This window comes from Cherax quadricarinatus, chromosome 43, assembly GCF_038502225.1.
Source record: "Cherax quadricarinatus isolate ZL_2023a chromosome 43, ASM3850222v1, whole genome shotgun sequence".
Lineage (NCBI taxonomy): Eukaryota > Metazoa > Arthropoda > Malacostraca > Decapoda > Parastacidae > Cherax > Cherax quadricarinatus.
The window spans coordinates 28832107-28851033 of record NC_091334.1 but is presented as its reverse complement, the minus strand read 5'-3'; the positions used below and the strand labels follow the sequence as shown (position 1 = coordinate 28851033).

The 18927-nt window shown below is 47.3% G+C and overlaps 1 protein-coding gene across 1 annotated transcript in view; it reads right to left on the bottom strand.

Moving 5' to 3' along the window:
- Positions 1 to 18927, bottom strand: part of LOC138853896 (uncharacterized) — a 67679-nt gene that overhangs the window by 10971 nt on the left and 37781 nt on the right. The window contains exons 3-5 of the mRNA XM_070093479.1: positions 9336 to 9524; positions 8400 to 8600; positions 1727 to 1878 (exon numbers count right to left, since the gene is read on the bottom strand). Of these exons, the coding sequence (XP_069949580.1) occupies positions 1727 to 1878; positions 8400 to 8600; positions 9336 to 9524 (542 nt within the window). The remainder of the gene's footprint in view (positions 1 to 1726; positions 1879 to 8399; positions 8601 to 9335; positions 9525 to 18927) is intronic.

Sequence of the window (18927 nt, the reverse complement as noted above, 5' to 3'; positions counted from 1 at the left end):
GTGATACACCAACACTGGTGTGATACACCAACACTGGCGTGTGTGATACACCAACACTGGTGTGATACACCAACACTGGCGTGTGTGATACACCAACACTGGTGTGATACACCAACACTGGTGTGATACACCAACACTGGTGTGATACACCAACACTGGTGTGATACACCAACACTGGTGTGATACACCAACACTGGTGTGATACACCAACACTGGTGTGATACACCAACACTGGTGTGATACACCAACACTGGTGTGATACACCAACACTGGTGTTTGTGATACCTGCACACAGCTGCCTCTCCTGTACACAGCTGCCTCACCTGTACACAGCTGCCTCACCTGCAAACAACTGCCTCTCCTGCACACAGCTGCCTCACCTGTACACAGCTGCCTCTCCTGCACACAGCTGCCTCACCTGCAAACAACTGCCTCACCTGCAAACAACTGCCTCACCTGCAAACAACTGCCTCACCTGCACACAGCTGCCTCACCTGCACACAGCTGCCTCACCTGTACACAGCTGCCTCTCCTGCACACAGCTGCCTCTCCTGCACACAGCTGCCTCTCCTGCACACAGCTGCCTCACCTGCACACAGCTGCCTCACCTGTACACAGCTGCCTCACCTGTACACAGCTGCCTCACCTGTACACAGCTGCCTCACCTGTACACAGCTGCCTCACCTGTACACAGCTGCTTCTCCTGCACAAAGCTACCTCACCTGTACACAGCTGCCTCACCTGTACACAGCTGCCTCACCTGTACACAGCTGCCTCTCCTGCACACAGCTGCCTCACCTGTACACAGCTGCCTCACCTGTACACAGCTGCCTCACCTGTACACAGCTGCCTCACCTGGGCACAGCTGCCTCACCTGCACACCTCACCTGTACACAGCTGCCTCACCTGTACACAGCTGCCTCACCTGTACACAGCTGCCTCACCTGTACACAGCTGCTTCTCCTGTTCACTGCTGTCACCTCTCCTGCACACAACTACCTCCCCTGTACACAGCTGCCTCACCTGTACACAGCTGCCTCACCTGTACACAGCTGCCTCACCTGTACACAGCTGCCTCTCCTGCACACAGCTGCCTCACCTGTACACAGCTGCCTCACCTGTACACAGCTGCCTCACCTGTACACAGCTGCCTCACCTGTACACAGCTGCCTCACCTGTACGCAGCTGCCTCACCTGTACACAGCTGCCTCACCTGTACACAGCTACCTCACCTGCACACAGCTACCTCACCTGCACACAGCTGCCTCACCTGTACACAGCTGCCTCACCTGTACACGGCTGCCTCACCTGTACACGGCTGCCTCACCTGTACACAGCTGCCTCACCTGTACACAGCTGCCTCACCTGTACACAGCTGCCTCACCTGTACGCAGCTGCCTCACCTGTACGCAGCTGCCTCACCTGTACACAGCTGCCTCACCTGTACACAGCTGCCTCACCTGTACGCAGCTGCCTCACCTGTACGCAGCTGCCTCACCTGTACACAGCTGCCTCACCTGCACACAGCTGCCTCACCTGCACACAGCTGCCTCACCTGTACACAGCTGCCTCACCTGTACACAGCTGCCTCACCTGCACACAGCTGCCTCACCTGTACACAGCTGCCTCACCTGTACACAGCTGCCTCACCTGTACACAGCTGCCTCACCTGTACACAGCTGCCTCACCTGTACACAGCTGCCTCACCTGTACACAGCTGCCTCACCTGTACACAGGTGTCGTGGGAAGTGTTGCTTTGTGCTGACTGTTGAACCTTCTTACAGATGTAATGTTTGTTGGTGTGACAGGTGTCCAGGTTCCAGTGTGTGGCAGGTGTATCACTGGAGATGTGTCCACAGCTGGTGTGACGCGGCGACACTGTGGCAGGTGGAAAGTACAGATGTACGTGGGAGGTGGAAAATACAGATGTATGTGGGAGGTGGAAAGTACAGATGTACGTGGGAGGTGGAAAGTACAGATGTACGTGGGAGGTGGAAAATACAGATGTATGTGGGAGGTGGAAAGTACAGATGTACGTGGGAGGTGGAAAGTACAGATGTACGTGGGAGGTGGAAAGTACAGGTGTACGTGGGAGGTGGAAAGTACAGGTGTACGTGGGAGGTGGAAAGTACAGATGTACGTGGGAGGTGGAAAGTACAGATGTACGTGGGAGGTGGAAAGTACAGATGTACGTGAAAGGGGGCAGTAAAGCAACAGCAAAGAACTACAGACCAATAGCACTAACATCCCATATCATAAAAATCTTTGAAAGGGTCCTAAGAAGCAAGATCACCACCCATCTAGAAACCCATCAGTTACACAACCCAGGGCAACATGGGTTTAGAACAGGTCGCTCCTGTCTGTCTCAACGCTTGGATCACTACGACAAGGTCCTAAATGCACTAGAAGACAAAAAGAATGCAGAAGTAATATATACAGACTTTGCAAAAGCCTTCGACAAGTGTGACCATGGCGTAATAGCGCACAAAATGCGTGCTAAAGGAATAACAGGAAAAGTCGGTCGATGGATCTATAATTTCCTAACTAACAGAACACAGAGAGTAGTCGTCAACAGAGTAAAGTCCGAGGCAGCTACGGTGAAAAGCTCTGTTCCACAAGGCACAGTACTCGCTCCCATCTTGTTCCTCATCCTCATATCCGACATAGACAAGGATGTCAGCCACAGCACCGTGTCTTCCTTTGCAGATGACACCCGAATCTGCATGACAGTGTCTTCCATTGCAGACACTGCAAGGCTCCAGGCAGACATTACAGACACTGCAAGGCTCCAGGCAGACACTGCAGACACTGCAAGACTCCAGGCAGACACTGAAGACACTGCAAGGCTCCAGGCAGACACTGCAAGACTCCAGGCAGACACTGAAGACACTGCAAGGCTCCAGGCAGACACTGCAAGACTCCAGGCAGACACTGAAGACACTGCAAGACTCCAGGCAGACACTGCAGACACTGCAAGACTCCAGGCAGACATTGCAGACACTGCAAGACTCCAGGCAGACATTGCAGACACTGCAAGACTCCAGGCAGACATTGCAGACACTGCAAGACTCCAGGCAGACATTGCAGACACTGCAAGACTCCAGGCAGACATTGCAGACACTGCAAGACTCCAGGCAGACATTGCAGACACTGCAAGACTCCAGGCAGACATTGCAGACACTGCAAGACTCCAGGCAGACATTGCAGACACTGCAAGGCTCCAGGCAGACATTGCAGACACTGCAAGGCTCCAGGCAGACATTGCAGACACTGCAAGGCTCCAGGCAGACATTGCAGACACTGCAAGGCTCCAGGCAGACATCAACCAAATCTTTCAGTGGGCTGCAGAAAACAGTATGAAGTTCAACGATGAGAAATTTCAATTACTCAGATATGGTAAACACGAGGAAATTAAATCTTCATCAGAGTACAAAACAAATTCTGGCCACAAAATAGAGCGAAACACCAACGTCAAAGACCTGGGAGTGATTATGTCGGAGGATCTCACCTTCAAGGACCATAACATTGTATCAATCGCATCTGCTAGAAAAATGACAGGATGGATAATGAGAACCTTCAAAACTAGGGAGGCCAAGCCCATGATGACACTCTTCAGGTCACTTGTTCTATCTAGGCTGGAATATTGCTGCACTCTAACAGCACCTTTCAAGGCAGGTGAAATTGCCGACCTAGAAAATGTACAGAGAACTTTCACGGCGCGCATAACGGAGATAAAACACCTCAATTACTGGGAGCGCTTGAGGTTTCTAAACCTGTATTCCCTGGAACGCAGGAGGGAGAGATACATGATTATATACACCTGGAAAATCCTAGAGGGACTAGTACCGAACTTGCACACGAAAATCACTCACTACGAAAGCAAAGGACTTGGCAGACGATGCACCATCCCCCCAATGAAAAGCAGGGGTGTCACTAGCACGTTAAGAGACCATACAATAAGTGTCAGGGGCCCGAGACTGTTCAACTGCCTCCCAGCACACATAAGGGGGATTACCAACAGACCCCTGGCAGTCTTCAAGCTGGCACTGGACAAGCACCTAAAGTCAGTTCCTGATCAGCCGGGCTGTGGCTCGTACGTTGGTTTGCGTGCAGCCAGCAGCAACAGCCTGGTTGATCAGGCTCTGATCCACCAGGAGGCCTGGTCACAGACCGGGCCGCGGGGGAGTTGACCCCCGGAACTCTCTCCAGGTAAACTCCAGAGGTGGAAAGAACAGATGTACGTGGGAGGTGGAAAGTACAGATGTACGTGGGAGGTGGAAAGTACAGACGTACGTGGGAGGTGGAAAGTACAGACGTACGTGGGAGGTGGAAAGTACAGATGTACGTGGGAGGTGGAAAGTACAGATGTACGTGGGAGGTGGAAAGTACAGATGTACGTGGGAGGTGGAAAGTACAGATGTACGTGGGAGGTGGAAAGTACAGATATACGTGGGAGGTGGAAAGTACAGATGTACGTGGGAGGTGGAAAGTACAGATGTACGTGGGAGGTGGAAAGTACAGATGTACGTGGGAGGTGGAAAGTACAGATGTACGTGGGAGGTGGAAAGTACAGATGTACGTGGGAGGTGGAAAGTACAGACGTACGTGGGAGGTGGAAAGTACAGATGTACGTGGGAGGTGGAAAGTACAGATGTACGTGGGAGGTGGAAAGTACAGATGTACGTTGGAGGTGGAAAGTACAGAAGTACGTGGGAGGTGGAAAGTACAGATGTACGTGGGAGGTGGAAAGTACAGATGTACGTGGGAGGTGGAAAGTACAGATGTACGTGGGAGGTGGAAAGTACAGATGTACATGGGTGGTGTGGGTGTGGTGTGGGTGGCATCCTGGGTGTTAGTGGACTAATGTGAGTGGCATCCTGGGTGTTAGTGGACTGGTGTGGGTGGCATCCTGGGTGTTAGTGGACTGGTGTGGGTGGCATCCTGGGTGTTAGTGGACTGGTGTGGGTGGCATCCTGGGTGTTAGTGGACTGGTGTGGGTGGCATCCTGGGTGTTAGTGGACTGGTGTGGGTGGCATCCTGGGTGTTAGTGGACTGGTGTGGGTGGCATCCTGGGTGTTAGTGGACTGGTGTGGGTGGCATCCTGGGTGTTAGTGGACTGGTGTGGGTCACATCCTGTATGTTAGTGGACTGGTGTGGGTCACATCCTGAGTGTTAGTGGACTGGTGTGGGTGGCATCCTGGGTGTTAGTGGACTGGTGTGGGTCACATCCTGGGTGTTAGTGGACTGGTGTGGGTCACATCCTGGGTGTTAGTGGACTGGAATGGGTCACATCCTGGGTGTTAGTGGACTGGTGTGGGTCACATCCTGGGTGATAGTGGACTGGTATGGGTCAAATCCTGGATGTTAGTGGACTGGTGTGGGTCACATCCTGGGTGATAGTGGACTGGTGTGGGTCACATCCTGGATGTTAGTGGACTGGTGTGGGTGGCATCCTGAGTGTTAGTGGACTGGTGTGTTTGGCATCCTGGGTGTTATTGGACTGGTGTGGGTGGCATCCTGGGTGTTAGCGGAGTGGTGTGGGTCACATCCTGGGTGTTAGTGGACTGGTGTGGGTCGCATCCTGGGTGTTAGTGGACTGGTGTGGGTCGCATCCTGGGTGTTAGTGGACTGGTGTGGGTCGCATCCTGGGTGTTAGTGGACTGGTGTGCGTCACATCCTGGGTGTTAGTGGACTGGTGTGGGTCACATCCTGGGTGTTAGTAGACTGGTGTGGGTCGCATCCTGGGTGTTAGTGGACTGGTGTGGGTCGCATACTAGGTGTTAGTTTACTGGTGTGGGTCACATCCTGAGTGTTAGTGGACCTGTGTGGGTCACATCCTGAGTGTTAGTGGACTGGTGTGGGTCACATCCTGAGTCTTAGTGGACTGGTGTGGGTCACATCCTGGGTGTTAGTGGACTGGTGTGGGTCACATCCTGTGTTAGTGGACTGGTGTGGGTCACATCCTGGGTGTTACTGGACTGGTGTGGGTCACATCCTGAGTGTTAATGGACCTATGTGGGTCATATCCTGAGTGTTAGTGGACTGGTGTGCGTCACATCCTGGGTGTTAGTGGACTGGTGTGGGTCACATCCTGGGTGTTAGTGGACTGGTATGGGTCACATCCTGGGTGTTAGTGGACTGGTGTGGGTCACATCCTGGATGTTAGTGGACTGGTATGAGTCACATCCTGGGTGTTAGTGGACTGGTGTGGGTCACATCCTCGGTGTTAGTGGACTGGTGTGGGTCACGTCCTGGGTGTTAGTGGACTGGTATGGGTCACATCTTTTGTGTTAGTGGACTGGTGTGGGTCACATCCTGGGTGTTAGTCGACTGGTGTGGGTCACATCCTGAGTGTTAGTGGACTGGTGTGGGTCACATCCTGGGTGTTACTGGACTGGTGTGGGTCACATCCTGAGTGTTAGTGGACCTGTGTGGGTCAAATCCTGAGTGTTAGTGGACTGGTGTGCGTCACATCCTGGGTGTTAGTGGACTGGTGTGGGTCACATCCTGAGTGTTAGTGGACTGGTGTGGGTGGCATCCTGGGTGTTAGTGGACTGGTGTGGGTCACATCCTGAGTGTTAGTGGACTGGTGTGGGTGGCATCCTGGGTGTTAGTGGACTGGTGTGGGTCACATGCTGGGTGTTAGTATGGGACTGGGTGTTAGTGGACTGGTGTGGGTCACATCCTGGGTGTTAGTGGACTGGTGTGGGTCACATCCTGGGTGTTAGTGGACTGGTGTGGGTCACATCCTGGGTGTTAGTGGACTGGTATGGGTCACATCCTGGGTGTTAGTGGACTGGTGTGGGTCACATCCTGGGTGTTAGTGGACTGGTATGGGTCACATCCTGGGTGTTAGTGGACTGGTATGGGTCACATCCTGGGTGTTAAAGGACTGGTGTGGGTCACATCCTGGGTGTTAGTGGACTGGTGTGGGTCGCATCCTGGGTGTTAGTGGGCTGGTGTGGGTCGCATCCTGGGGACAAAATTGACCTAATTTGCGGGAAATGCTCAGCATAACAAGGGACTTTCTATATAGTAGTATGTCACTGATGTCAACTATGGTCTGTATACCTTGTACATGTACTTGTATACCTTGTACATGTACTGTACACCTTGTACTGTACACCTTGTACATGTACACCTTGTACATGTACGCCTTGTACATGTACACCTTGTACATGTACACCTTGTACATGTACACCTTGTACATGTACGCCTTGTACATGTACGCCTTGTACATGTACGCCTTGTACATGTACGCCTTGTACATGTACACCTTGTACATGTACACCTTGTACATGTACGCCTTGTACATGTACGCCTTGTACATGTACGCCTTGTACATGTACGCCTTGTACATGTACGCCTTGTACATGTACGCCTTGTACATGTACACCTTGTACATGTACACCTTGTACATGTACTGTACACCTTGTACATGTACACCTTGTACATGTATTGTACACCTTGTACATGTATTGTACACCTTGTACATATACACCTTGTACATGTACTCTATACCTTGTACATGTACTGTACACCTTGTACATGTACTGTACACCTTGTACATGTACTGTACACCTTGTACATGTACACCTTGTACATGTACACCTTGTACATGTACACCTTGTATATGTACTTGTACACCTTGTACATCTACACCTTGTACACCTTGTACATCTACACCTTGTACACCTTGTACATGTACACCTTGTACACCTTGTACATGTACACCTTGTACACCTTGTACATGTACTGTACACCTTGTACATGTACTGTACACCTTGTACATGTACTGTACACCTTGTACATGTACTGTACACCTTGTACATGTACTGTACACCTTGTACATGTACATGTACTGTACACCTTGTACATGTACACCTTGTACATGTACACCTTGTACATGTACACCTTGTACATGTACACCTTGTACATGTACTGTACACCTTGTACATGTACACCTTGTACATGTACTGTACACCTTGTACATGTACACCTTGTACATGTACACCTTGTACATGTACTGTACACCTTGTACATGTACACCTTGTACATGTACTGTACACCTTGTACATGTACTGTACACCTTGTACATGTACACCTTGTACATGTACTGTACACCTTGTACATGTACACCTTGTACATGTACTGTACACCTTGTACATGTACACCTTGTACATGTACTGTACACCTTGTACATGTACACCTTGTACATGTACTGTACACCTTGTACATGTACTTGTAGTAAAATTATTAGTTATTATTATTACGTCTCAACTCGCTAGATTTTAATTTTTCATTTAATCTAAACAAGACAAATTTGTATTAAATTAAGCTTATTTCTTTAAATCTATTTTTACAACTAAAACTTTTAAAAAGAAATCATCTGTATTTACCGTCAGTAATGGCGAGTTGTTGTTCCGTGTTGCCGCCTCTAACACTCCTTCTATCGTTCTCTCTCCTCTCCTTCCTGTCGTCTGGCCAGCTGGTGCTGGTGTCTGGCCAGCTGGTGAAGGTGGTAGGAGTGCCATCTGACCAAGAGTGTGTGTCTGAGGGCCACCTGTTGGTGATGCCTATCCAGGTGTCAGTCTGGTCATCTGGAAGACCAACACATGTACCGTCACTCAGTAATGCCAGTATATCTTTGTTTACGAATAATAATTAATATGTAAGAACAGTATTTTGCTTTATATAAATCAGAGATAAAAAATTCGGGACAAATCGTGTACAGTTTTGTATGTAGATATTAACCCAAAGCCTAAAATTTATTTAGTGGCAAGTGGTTCAGACTGGTCAGTTTAGTCTAAGAAAAATATATTACCTGTCGGAGGAACAGTACATAGGCTCGAAGGTCGAGTGTAGCAGTGGCCCCCCTAAACAGCCTCCAGGTGTTCAAGGGGTCAACGCCCCCTCGATCTGTGATTAGAAAAGTGTATCCAAGGTCCTTTGTACGTGGTCTGGTACTCCTTTGTACGTGGCCTGGTACTCCTTTGTACGTGGCCTGGTACTTTTTTGTACGTGGCCTACCAGGCACGTACAAAGATTCGATCCCGTTCACCTAGCAAGCAAGTAGGTACCTGGGTGCTAGTGGACTGTTACCCTGAGTTACCCATCTTACTGGCTTGGTCACCCATCTTTCCGGCTTGATGACCCATCTGTCTTGGTGACCCACCATTCTGGCTTGGTAACCCATCTGTCTTGATGACGCATATCGCTGGGATATCGTTTGAATTACGTGTATGGCAAGTCTTTCACAGGCTTCCCCGAGTGACCAACCAACAAAAATAAAAACCACCACTCAACAACAATCTACAACAATCACGTTTACTCACTAGCCTTGACGAGAGACGTGAGAAAAGTGTTCTCGTGGGAGGAGTGTATGGAGACCAGGTCTGCTCCGAGGTGCTGGCACTGTCTCCTGGCTTGAGTGTAGGTCAGTGTCTGGTAGGATCGTTGCTGTGAGTGTAGGTAGCAGAAGTTATTGTAGCTTACCCAGTCATCTTCACACCTTCCTCTCACTGCTGATGGCCATACAGGTACTAATTATCATTAGCTGTATAATGCTGGTAAATTAGGAACATGTGTAATAGTTAGGTATCTTTATTTGGGAAATTGTTCGCCACAGAGTGGCTTTATCAGTCTGGTACGGAGAATGATCAGCAGGAGTAGTATGAGGTAATTAGTCTCTCAGCCTGGAGCCAATATAATTAGTCCCTCAGCCTGGAGTCATTATAATTAGTCCCTTAGCCTGGAGCCAATATAATTAGTCCCTCAGCCTGGAGTCATTATAATTAGTCCCTCAGCCTGGAGCTAATATAATTAGTCCCACAGCCTGGAGCCAATATAATTAGTCCCACAGCCTGGAGCTAATATAATTAGTCCCACAGCCTGGAGTCATTATAATTAGTCCCTCAGCCTGGAGTCAATACAATTACTCCCTCAGCCTGGAGTCATTATAATTAGTCCCTCAGCCTGGAGCCAATATAATTAGTCCCACAGCCTGGAGTCATTATAATTAGTCCCACAGCCTGGAGCCAATATAATTAGTCCCTCAGCCTGGAGTCATTATAATTAGTCCCTCAGCCTGGAGCCAATATAATTAGTCCCTCAGCCTAGAGCAAATATAATTAGTCCCTCAGCCTGGAGTCAATATAATTAGTCCCTCATCCTGGAGTCAATATAATTAGTCCCTCAGCCTGGAGTCAATATAATTAGTCCCTCAGCCTGGAGCCAATATAATTAGTCCCTCAGCCTGGAGTCATTATAATTAGTCCCTCAGCCTGGAGCCAATATAATTAGTCCCTCAGCCTGGAGTCATTATAATTAGTCCCTCAGCCTGGAGTCAATATAATTAGTCCCTCAGCCTGGAGTCAATATAATTAGTCCCTCAGCCTGGAGTCATTATAATTAGTCCCTCAGCCTGGAGTCAATATAATTAGTCCCTCAGCCTGGAGTCAATATAATTAGTCCCTCAGCCTGGAGTCAATATAATTAGTCCCTCAGCCTGGAGTCATTATAATTAGTCCCTCAGCCTAGAGTCAATATAATTAGTCCCTCAGCCTGGAGTCAACATAATTAGTCCCTCAGCCTGGAGTCAATATAATTAGTCCCTCAGCCTGGAGTCATTATAATTAGTCCCTCAGCCTGGAGCCAATATAATAAGTCCATCAGCCTGGAGTCATTATAATTAGTCCCCCAGCCTGGAGTCATTATAATTAGTCCCCCAGCCTGGAGTCATTATAATTAGTCCCTCAGCCTGGAGTCATTATAATTAGTCCCTCAGCCTGGAGTCATTATAATTAGTCCCTCAGCCTGGAGTCATTATAATTAGTCCCTCAGCCTGGAGTCATTATAATTAGTCCCTCAGCTTGGAGTCATTATAATTAGTCCCTCAGCCTGGAGTCATTATAATTAGTCCCTCAGCCTGGAGTCATTATAATTAGTCCCTCAGCCTGGAGTCATTATAATTAGTCCCTCAGCCTGGAGTCATTATAATTAGTCCCTCAGCCTGGAGTCATTATAATTAGTCCCTCAGCCTGGAGTCATTATAATTAGTCCCTCAGCCTGGAGTCATTATAATTAGTCCCTCAGCCTGGAGTCATTATAATTAGTCCCTCAGCCTGGAGTCATTATAATTAGTCCCTCAGCCTGGAGTCATTATAATTAGTCCCTCAGCCTGGAGTCATTATAATTAGTCCCTCAGCCTGGAGTCATTATAATTAGTCCCTCAGCCTGGAGTCATTATAATTAGTCCCTCAGCCTGGAGTCATTATAATTAGTCCCTCAGCCTGGAGCCAATATAATTAGTCCCACAGCCTGGAGTCATTATAATTAGTCCCACAGCCTGGAGCCAATATAATTAGTCCCTCAGCCTGGAGTCATTATAATTAGTCCCTCAGCCTGGAGTCATTATAATTAGTCCCTCAGCCTGGAGTCATTATAATTAGTCCCTCAGCCTGGAGTCAATATAATTAGTCCCTCAGCCTGGAGTCAATATAATTAGTCCCTCAGCCTGGAGTCATTATAATTAGTCCCTCAGCCTGGAGTCATTATAATTAGTCCCTCAGCCTGGAGTCATTATAATTAGTCCCTCAGCCTGGAGTCATTATAATTAGTCCCTCAGCCTGGAGTCATTATAATTAGTCCCTCAGCCTGGAGTCATTATAATTAGTCCCTCAGCCTGGAGTCATTATAATTAGTCCCTCAGCCTGGAGTCGTTATAATTAGTCCCTCAGCCTGGAGTCATTATAATTAGTCCCTCAGCCTGGAGTCAATATAATTAGTCCCTCAGCCTGGAGTCAATATAATTAGTCCCTCAGCCTGGAGCCAATATAATTAGTCCCTCAGCCTGGAGTCAATATAATTACTCCCTCAGCCTGGAGCCAATATAATTAGTCCCTCAGCCTGGAGTCAATATAATTAGTCCCTCAGCCTGGAGCCAATATAATTAGTCCCTCAGCCTGGAGTCAATATAATTAGTCCCTCAGCCTGGAGCCAATATAATTAGTCCCTCAGCCTGGAGTCAATATAATTAGTCCCTCAGCCTGGAGTCAATATAATTAGTCCCTCAGCCTGGAGTCATTATAATTAGTCCCTCAGCCTGGAGTCAATATAATTAGTCCCTCATCCTGGAGTCAATATAATTAGTCCCTCAGCCTGGAGTCAATATAATTAGTCCCTCAGCCTGGAGTCATTATAATTAGTCCCTCAGCCTGGAGTCAATATAATTAGTCCCTCAGCCTGGAGTCAATATAATTAGTCCCTCAGGCTGGAGTCATTATAATTAGTCCCTCAGCCTGGAGTCAATATAATTAGTCCCTCAGCCTGGAGTCATTATAATTAGTCCCTCAGCCTGGAGTCAATATAATTAGTCCCTCAGCCTGGAGTCATTATAATTAGTCCCTCAGCCTGGAGTCATTATAATTAGTCCCCCAGCCTGGAGTCATTATAATTAGTCCCTCAGCCTGGAGTCAATATAATTAGTCCCTCAGCCTGGAGTCATTATAATTAGTCCCCCAGCCTGGAGTCATTATAATTAGTCCCCCAGCCTGGAGTCATTATAATTAGTCCCTCAGCCTGGAGTCGTTATAATTAGTCCCCCAGCCTGGAGTCATTATAATTAGTCCCTCAGCCTGGAGTCGTTATAATTAGTCCCCCAGCCTGGAGTCATTATAATTAGTCCCTCAGCCTGGAGTCAATATAATTAGTCCCTCAGCCTGGAGTCAATATAATTAGTCCCTCAGCCTGGAGTCAATATAATTAGTCCCTCAGCCTGGAGTCATTATTAGTCCCTCAGCCTGGAGTCATTATTAGTCCCTCAGCCTGGAGTCACTATAATTAGTCCCTCAGCCTGGAGTCACTATAATTAGTCCCTCAGCCTGGAGTCACTATAATTAGTCCCTCAGCCTGGAGTCATTATAATTAGTCCCTCAGGCTGGAGTCAATATAATTAGTCCCTCAGCCTGGAGTCAATATAATTAGTCCCTCAGCCTGGAGTCATTATAATTAGTCCCTCAGCCTGGAGTCATTATAATTAGTCCCTCAGCCTGGAGTCATTATAATTAGTCCCTCAGTCTGGAGTCATTATAATTAGTCCCCCAGCCTGGAGTCATTATAATTAGTCCCTCAGCCTGGAGTCAATATAATTAGTCCCTCAGCCTGGAGTCATTATAATTAGTCCCCCAGCCTGGAGTCATTATAATTAGTCCCCCAGCCTGGAGTCATTATAATTAGTCCCCCAGCCTGGAGTCACTATAATTAGTCCCTCAGCCTGGAATCAATATTAGTCCCTCAGCCTGGAGTCGTTATAATTAGTCCCCCAGCCTGGAGTCATTATAATTAGTCCCTCAGCCTGGAATCAATATAATTAGTCCCTCAGCCTGGAGTCACTATTAGTCCCTCAGCCTGGAATCAATATAATTAGTCCCTCAGCCTGGAGTCATTATTAGTCCCTCAGCCTGGAGTCATTATAATTAGTCCCCCAGCCTGGAGTCATTATAATTAGTCCCCCAGCCTGGAGTCATTATAATTAGTCCCTCAGCCTGGAGTCATTATAATTAGTCCCCCAGCCTGGAGTCATTATAATTAGTCCCCCAGCCTGGAGTCATTATAATTAGTCCCTCAGCCTGGAGTCATTATAATTAGTCCCTCAGCCTGGAGTCATTATAATTAGTCCCTCAGCCTGGAGTCATTATAATTAGTCCCCCAGCCTGGAGTCAATATAATTAGTCCCTCAGCCTGGAGTCATTATAATTAGTCCCCCAGCCTGGAGCCAATATAATTAGTCCCTCAGCCTGGAGTCATTATAATTAGTCCCTCAGCCTGGAGTCATTATAATTAGTCCCTCAGCCTGGAGTCATTATAATTAGTCCCTCAGCCTGGAGTCATTATAATTAGTCCCCCAGCCTGGAGCCATTATAATTAGTCCCCCAGCCTGGAGCCAATATAATTAGTCCCTCAGCCTGGAGCCAATATAATTAGTCCCTCAGCCTGGAGTCAATATAACACTAGTGCAGTAATAATACAGTAATAATACAGTTCGGGATACTAAATACACTTATGTATATTCAGTATCATTATATAAACAATGTTAGGTCTAGAGGTATTCTATAATAATGTTTAACATAACATCTGATAAAAACCTATTATCTTTGCTACGTATATATATATATATATATATATATATATATATATATATATATATATATATATATATATATATATATATATATATACTAATATACTAAAATAATGAATTAAGAGTTTTATCTCAGTATCACCCGCATAGTGTCTTCCTCACGTGACACTATTTGTCAGTGTCACACTACGACCCTGTCTTCCTCCGGTGTCACACTACGACTATCTTCCTCCAGTGTCACACTACGACCCTGTCTTCCTCCGGTGTCACACTACGACTATCTTCCTCCAGTGTCACACTACGACCCTATCTTCCTCCAGTGTTACACTACGACCCTATCTTCCTCCAGTGTCACACTACGACCCTATCTTCCTCCAGTGTCACACTACGACCCTATCTTCCTCCAGTGTTACACTACGACCCTATCTTCCTCCAGTGTCACACTACGACCCTGTCTTCCTCCGGTGTCACACTACGATCTTCCTCCAGTGTCACACTACGACTATCTTCCTCCAGTGTCACACTACGACCCTATCTTCCTCCAGTGTTACACTACGACCCTATCTTCCTCCAGTGTTACACTACGACCCTATCTTCCTCCAGTGTAACACTACGACCCTATCTTCCTCCAGTGTCACACTACGACCCTGTCTTCCTCCAGTGTAACACTACGACCCTATCTTCCTCCAGTGTCACACTACGACCCTGTCTTCCTCCGGTGTCACACTACGACTATCTTCCTCCAGTGTCACACTACGACTATCTTCCTCCAGTGTCACACTACGACCCTATCTTCCTCCAGTGTCACACTACGACCCTATCTTCCTCCAGTGTCACACTACGACCCTATCTTCCTCCAGTGTCACACTACGACCCTATCTTCCTCCAGTGTCACACTACGACCCTATCTTCCTCCAGTGTCACACTACGACCCTGTCTTCCTCCAGTGTCACACTACGACCCTATCTTCCTCCAGTGTCACACTACGACCCTATCTTCCTCCAGTGTTACACTACGACCCTATCTTCCTCCAGTGTCACACTACGACCCTGTCTTCCTCCAGTGTCACACTACGACCCTATCTTCCTCCAGTGTCACACTACGACCCTATCTTCCTCCAGTGTTACACTACGACCCTATCTTCCTCCAGTGTCACACTACGACCCTATCTTCCTCCAGTGTCACACTACGACCCTATCTTCCTCCAGTGTCACACTACGACCCTATCTTCCTCCAGTGTAACACTACGACCCTATCTTCCTCCAGTGTCACACTACGACCCTGTCTTCCTCCAGTGTCACACTACGACCCTATCTTCCTCCAGTGTCACACTACGACCCTATCTTCCTCCAGTGTTACACTACGACCCTATCTTCCTCCAGTGTTACACTACGACCCTGTCTTCCTCCGGTGTCACACTACGACTATCTTCCTCCAGTGTAACACTACGACCCTATCTTCCTCCAGTGTAACACTACGACCCTATCTTCCTCCAGTGTCACACTACGACCCTGTCTTCCTCCAGTGTCACACTACGACCCTATCTTCCTCCAGTGTCACACTACGACCCTATCTTCCTCCAGTGTTACACTACGACCCTATCTTCCTCCAGTGTCACACTACGACCCTGTCTTTCTCCAGTGTTACACTACGACCCTATCTTCCTCCAGTGTCACACTACGACCCTATCTTCCTCCAGTGTTACACTACGACCCTATCTTCCTCCAGTGTCACACTACGACCCTATCTTCCTCCAGTGTCACACTACGACCCTATCTTCCTCCAGTGTCAAAATAAGTACCTTATCTTCCTCCAGTGTCACACTACGACCCTATCTTCCTCCAGTGTCACACTACGACCCTATCTTCCTCCAGTGTCACACTACGACCCTATCTTCCTCCAGTGTCACACTACGACCCTATCTTCCTCCAGTGTCACACTACGACCCTATCTTCCTCCAGTGTCACACTACGACCCTATCTTCCTCCAGTGTCACACTACGACCCTATCTTCCTCCAGTGTCACACTACGACCCTATCTTCCTCCAGTGTCACAATACACAACAGCGTCACCCGTGACTTGTAGCGTCACCATTTACTCAGTAAAGTAGAAATACTACCAAGGAGAGAATCTGAAGTGTCTCCTCTGTATACCGTAAGGTGGTCAGGTGAATACTGCTTCTAAGACCAGTAGATGTATACCGTAAGGTGGTCTGGTGAATACTGCTTCTAAGACCAATAGATGTATACCGTAAGGTGGTCTGGTGAATACTGCTTCTAAGATCAGTAGATGTATACCGTAAGGTGGTCTGGTGAATACTGCTTCTAAGACCAGTAGATGTATACCGTAAGGTGGTCTGGTGAATACTGCTTCTAAGACCAATAGATGTATACCGTAAGGTGGTCTGGTGAATACTGCTTCTAAGATCAGTAGATGTATACCGTAAGGTGGTCTGGTGAATACTGCTTCTAAGATCAGTAGATGTATACCGTAAGGTGGTCTGGTGAATACTGCTTCTAAGATCAGTAGATGTATACCGTAAGGTGGTCTGGTGAATACTGCTTCTAAGACCAATAGATGTATACCGTAAGGTGGTCTGGTGAATACTGCTTCTAAGATCAGTAGATGTATACCGTAAGGTGGTCTGGTGAATACTGCTTCTAAGATCAGTAGATGTATACCGTAAGGTGGTCAGGTGAATACTGCTTCTAAGATCAGTAGATGTATACCGTAAGGTGGTCTGGTGAATACTGCTTCTAAGACCAATAGATGTATACCGTAAGGTGGTCTGGTGAATACTGCTTCTAAGACCAGTAGATGTATACCGTAAGGTGGTCTGGTGAATACTGCTTCTAAGACCAGTAGATGTATACCGTAAGGTGGTCAAGTGTATACTTTCTACTACCAGTAGATGTATACCGTAAGGTGGTCAGGTCTGTACTGCTTCTAACAGAACAGAACAGAGGACTCACAGGTAAGGACCCACTAGGAGCGAGGGGCAAGTGGGGACAGCTCGAAGAATAGTCGGTGAGAGGAATGTCTTGAGTCGAAGAGAGAAGAGTCAGGAATAGACCCAACAGCTAAGCCTTGGAAGCAGACGGAAACAGCAGCATAAAAAACAGGAGAACACTCAGTCGTCCGGCTGGCACGCTATCTGCATCTTGCATTCTTGGTGTTGCTTGGCGGCTGGCAGAAGCTGGAGGCGTGGTCAAGGGAGGCTAGCTTCTTGATTGGTCAGGTGTCGTTAAAGTGTGAGTCAGGAGTTACATCATTCTTCAGTGTTGGAGGCATTACTTATGCTGAGCAGTTGTTGGGAGGAAACGAGGAGTAGTCTTGTAATCTTGGGTAGAAATGCTGGAAAGATGTAACTTTTTATACGACTCCTGACCAAGAACCCACCATGAATGTCGACACTTTATACGAGAAATTACACGACAGAACAGTCAAGTTTACAAATCGTAAAGGATCCCATTGCTCCTTCACAGCACTCAAGATGATCTTTGACCAGTTACAAGCCGACCCAGCATTTCGACCCTCCTTGTAAGACCTCTAAGACCAGTAGATATACACCGTAAGGTGGTCAGGTGAATGCTTTCTGCTACCAGTAGATGTATACCGTAAGGTGGTCTGGTCCATACTGCTTTTAAACCTTCTAAGGCCGGCTCAGCAGTCCCCATATTGGGTTTGATGACGTACCCAGTGGTACTGCAGGCCGGCAGGTTAACAATCTAACCACTGTGTGATGAATGGTTTAGAAAACCGACAAGTTGAACACATCGATTCCAGGTTGAGGGACTGATTACCTCAAACTTCTCTCCTTACCCATTTCTACTTTGTATTGGACTGATGAAGCCACTGTGTGGCGAAACGTTTCTTCAATAAAGATTCCCATGTGTTGCATAAGTGTCTCAATTCTTCAATCTAACCACTAGTTTGGCAGGAGGCCGCCACAGAGTCAGTATAATTAGTCCCTCAGCCTGGAGTCAATATAATCAGACCATCAGTCTTTAACTATTCTACTTTGTACTGGACTGATGGAGTCACTGTGTGGCGGAACGCTACTGCAATAAAGTTACCCAAGTGTTGCAAGTGTCTAATTTATCCGACCAACTGTCATTAGTCGTATAACGTAAACATACAGGACGCACAAGACAGCCTGGAGCTCATGACGTTACACTCAAACTTCGAACATCAGTGGATATGGAAATAAGTCACTGACTTTTTTGTGTTATCTTAGGCTCTACTCACATGCTGTTATGTATGATAATCTCTGTAACTGTGTTTGTGTATACCTGAGTAACCTTACTAACTACTCCGTTAGTACCATGACTATAAACAGACTATGGAACGGGTGGGTGTTTGAAACCATGTCAAATTAGTCCTGGAACAGTCCTGGGAGTTCATATGAACACCCGTTCCCTGAGATCATTAGCTACACATCTGTGCAGTGTTCACATTTATAACGTACATTATACAGCTGATATAAGATTAACCGACATGATACACAAACCTTACATAGTGTATTAATGTTGGTAGTGTCGTTCCTAATGAGCGGAATCGTCTAGTTTGGTTCATATGTACTGGCTCCCTCACCTTCGTGTCTTAGTGCGACTTGTAAATGGTAGTCATAAGATTTTCTCTCCTATGTGAGGGTTGTGTGTGTGTACATACGCTTTCCGGCGCCGTGACAATTAACTTAAACCTATCGTACAGTTATTTAGTTAGTAAGTAGATATAAATTAGTTATTTGAGATAATTAGATTCTTAAACTGATACTTGCGCCTGCT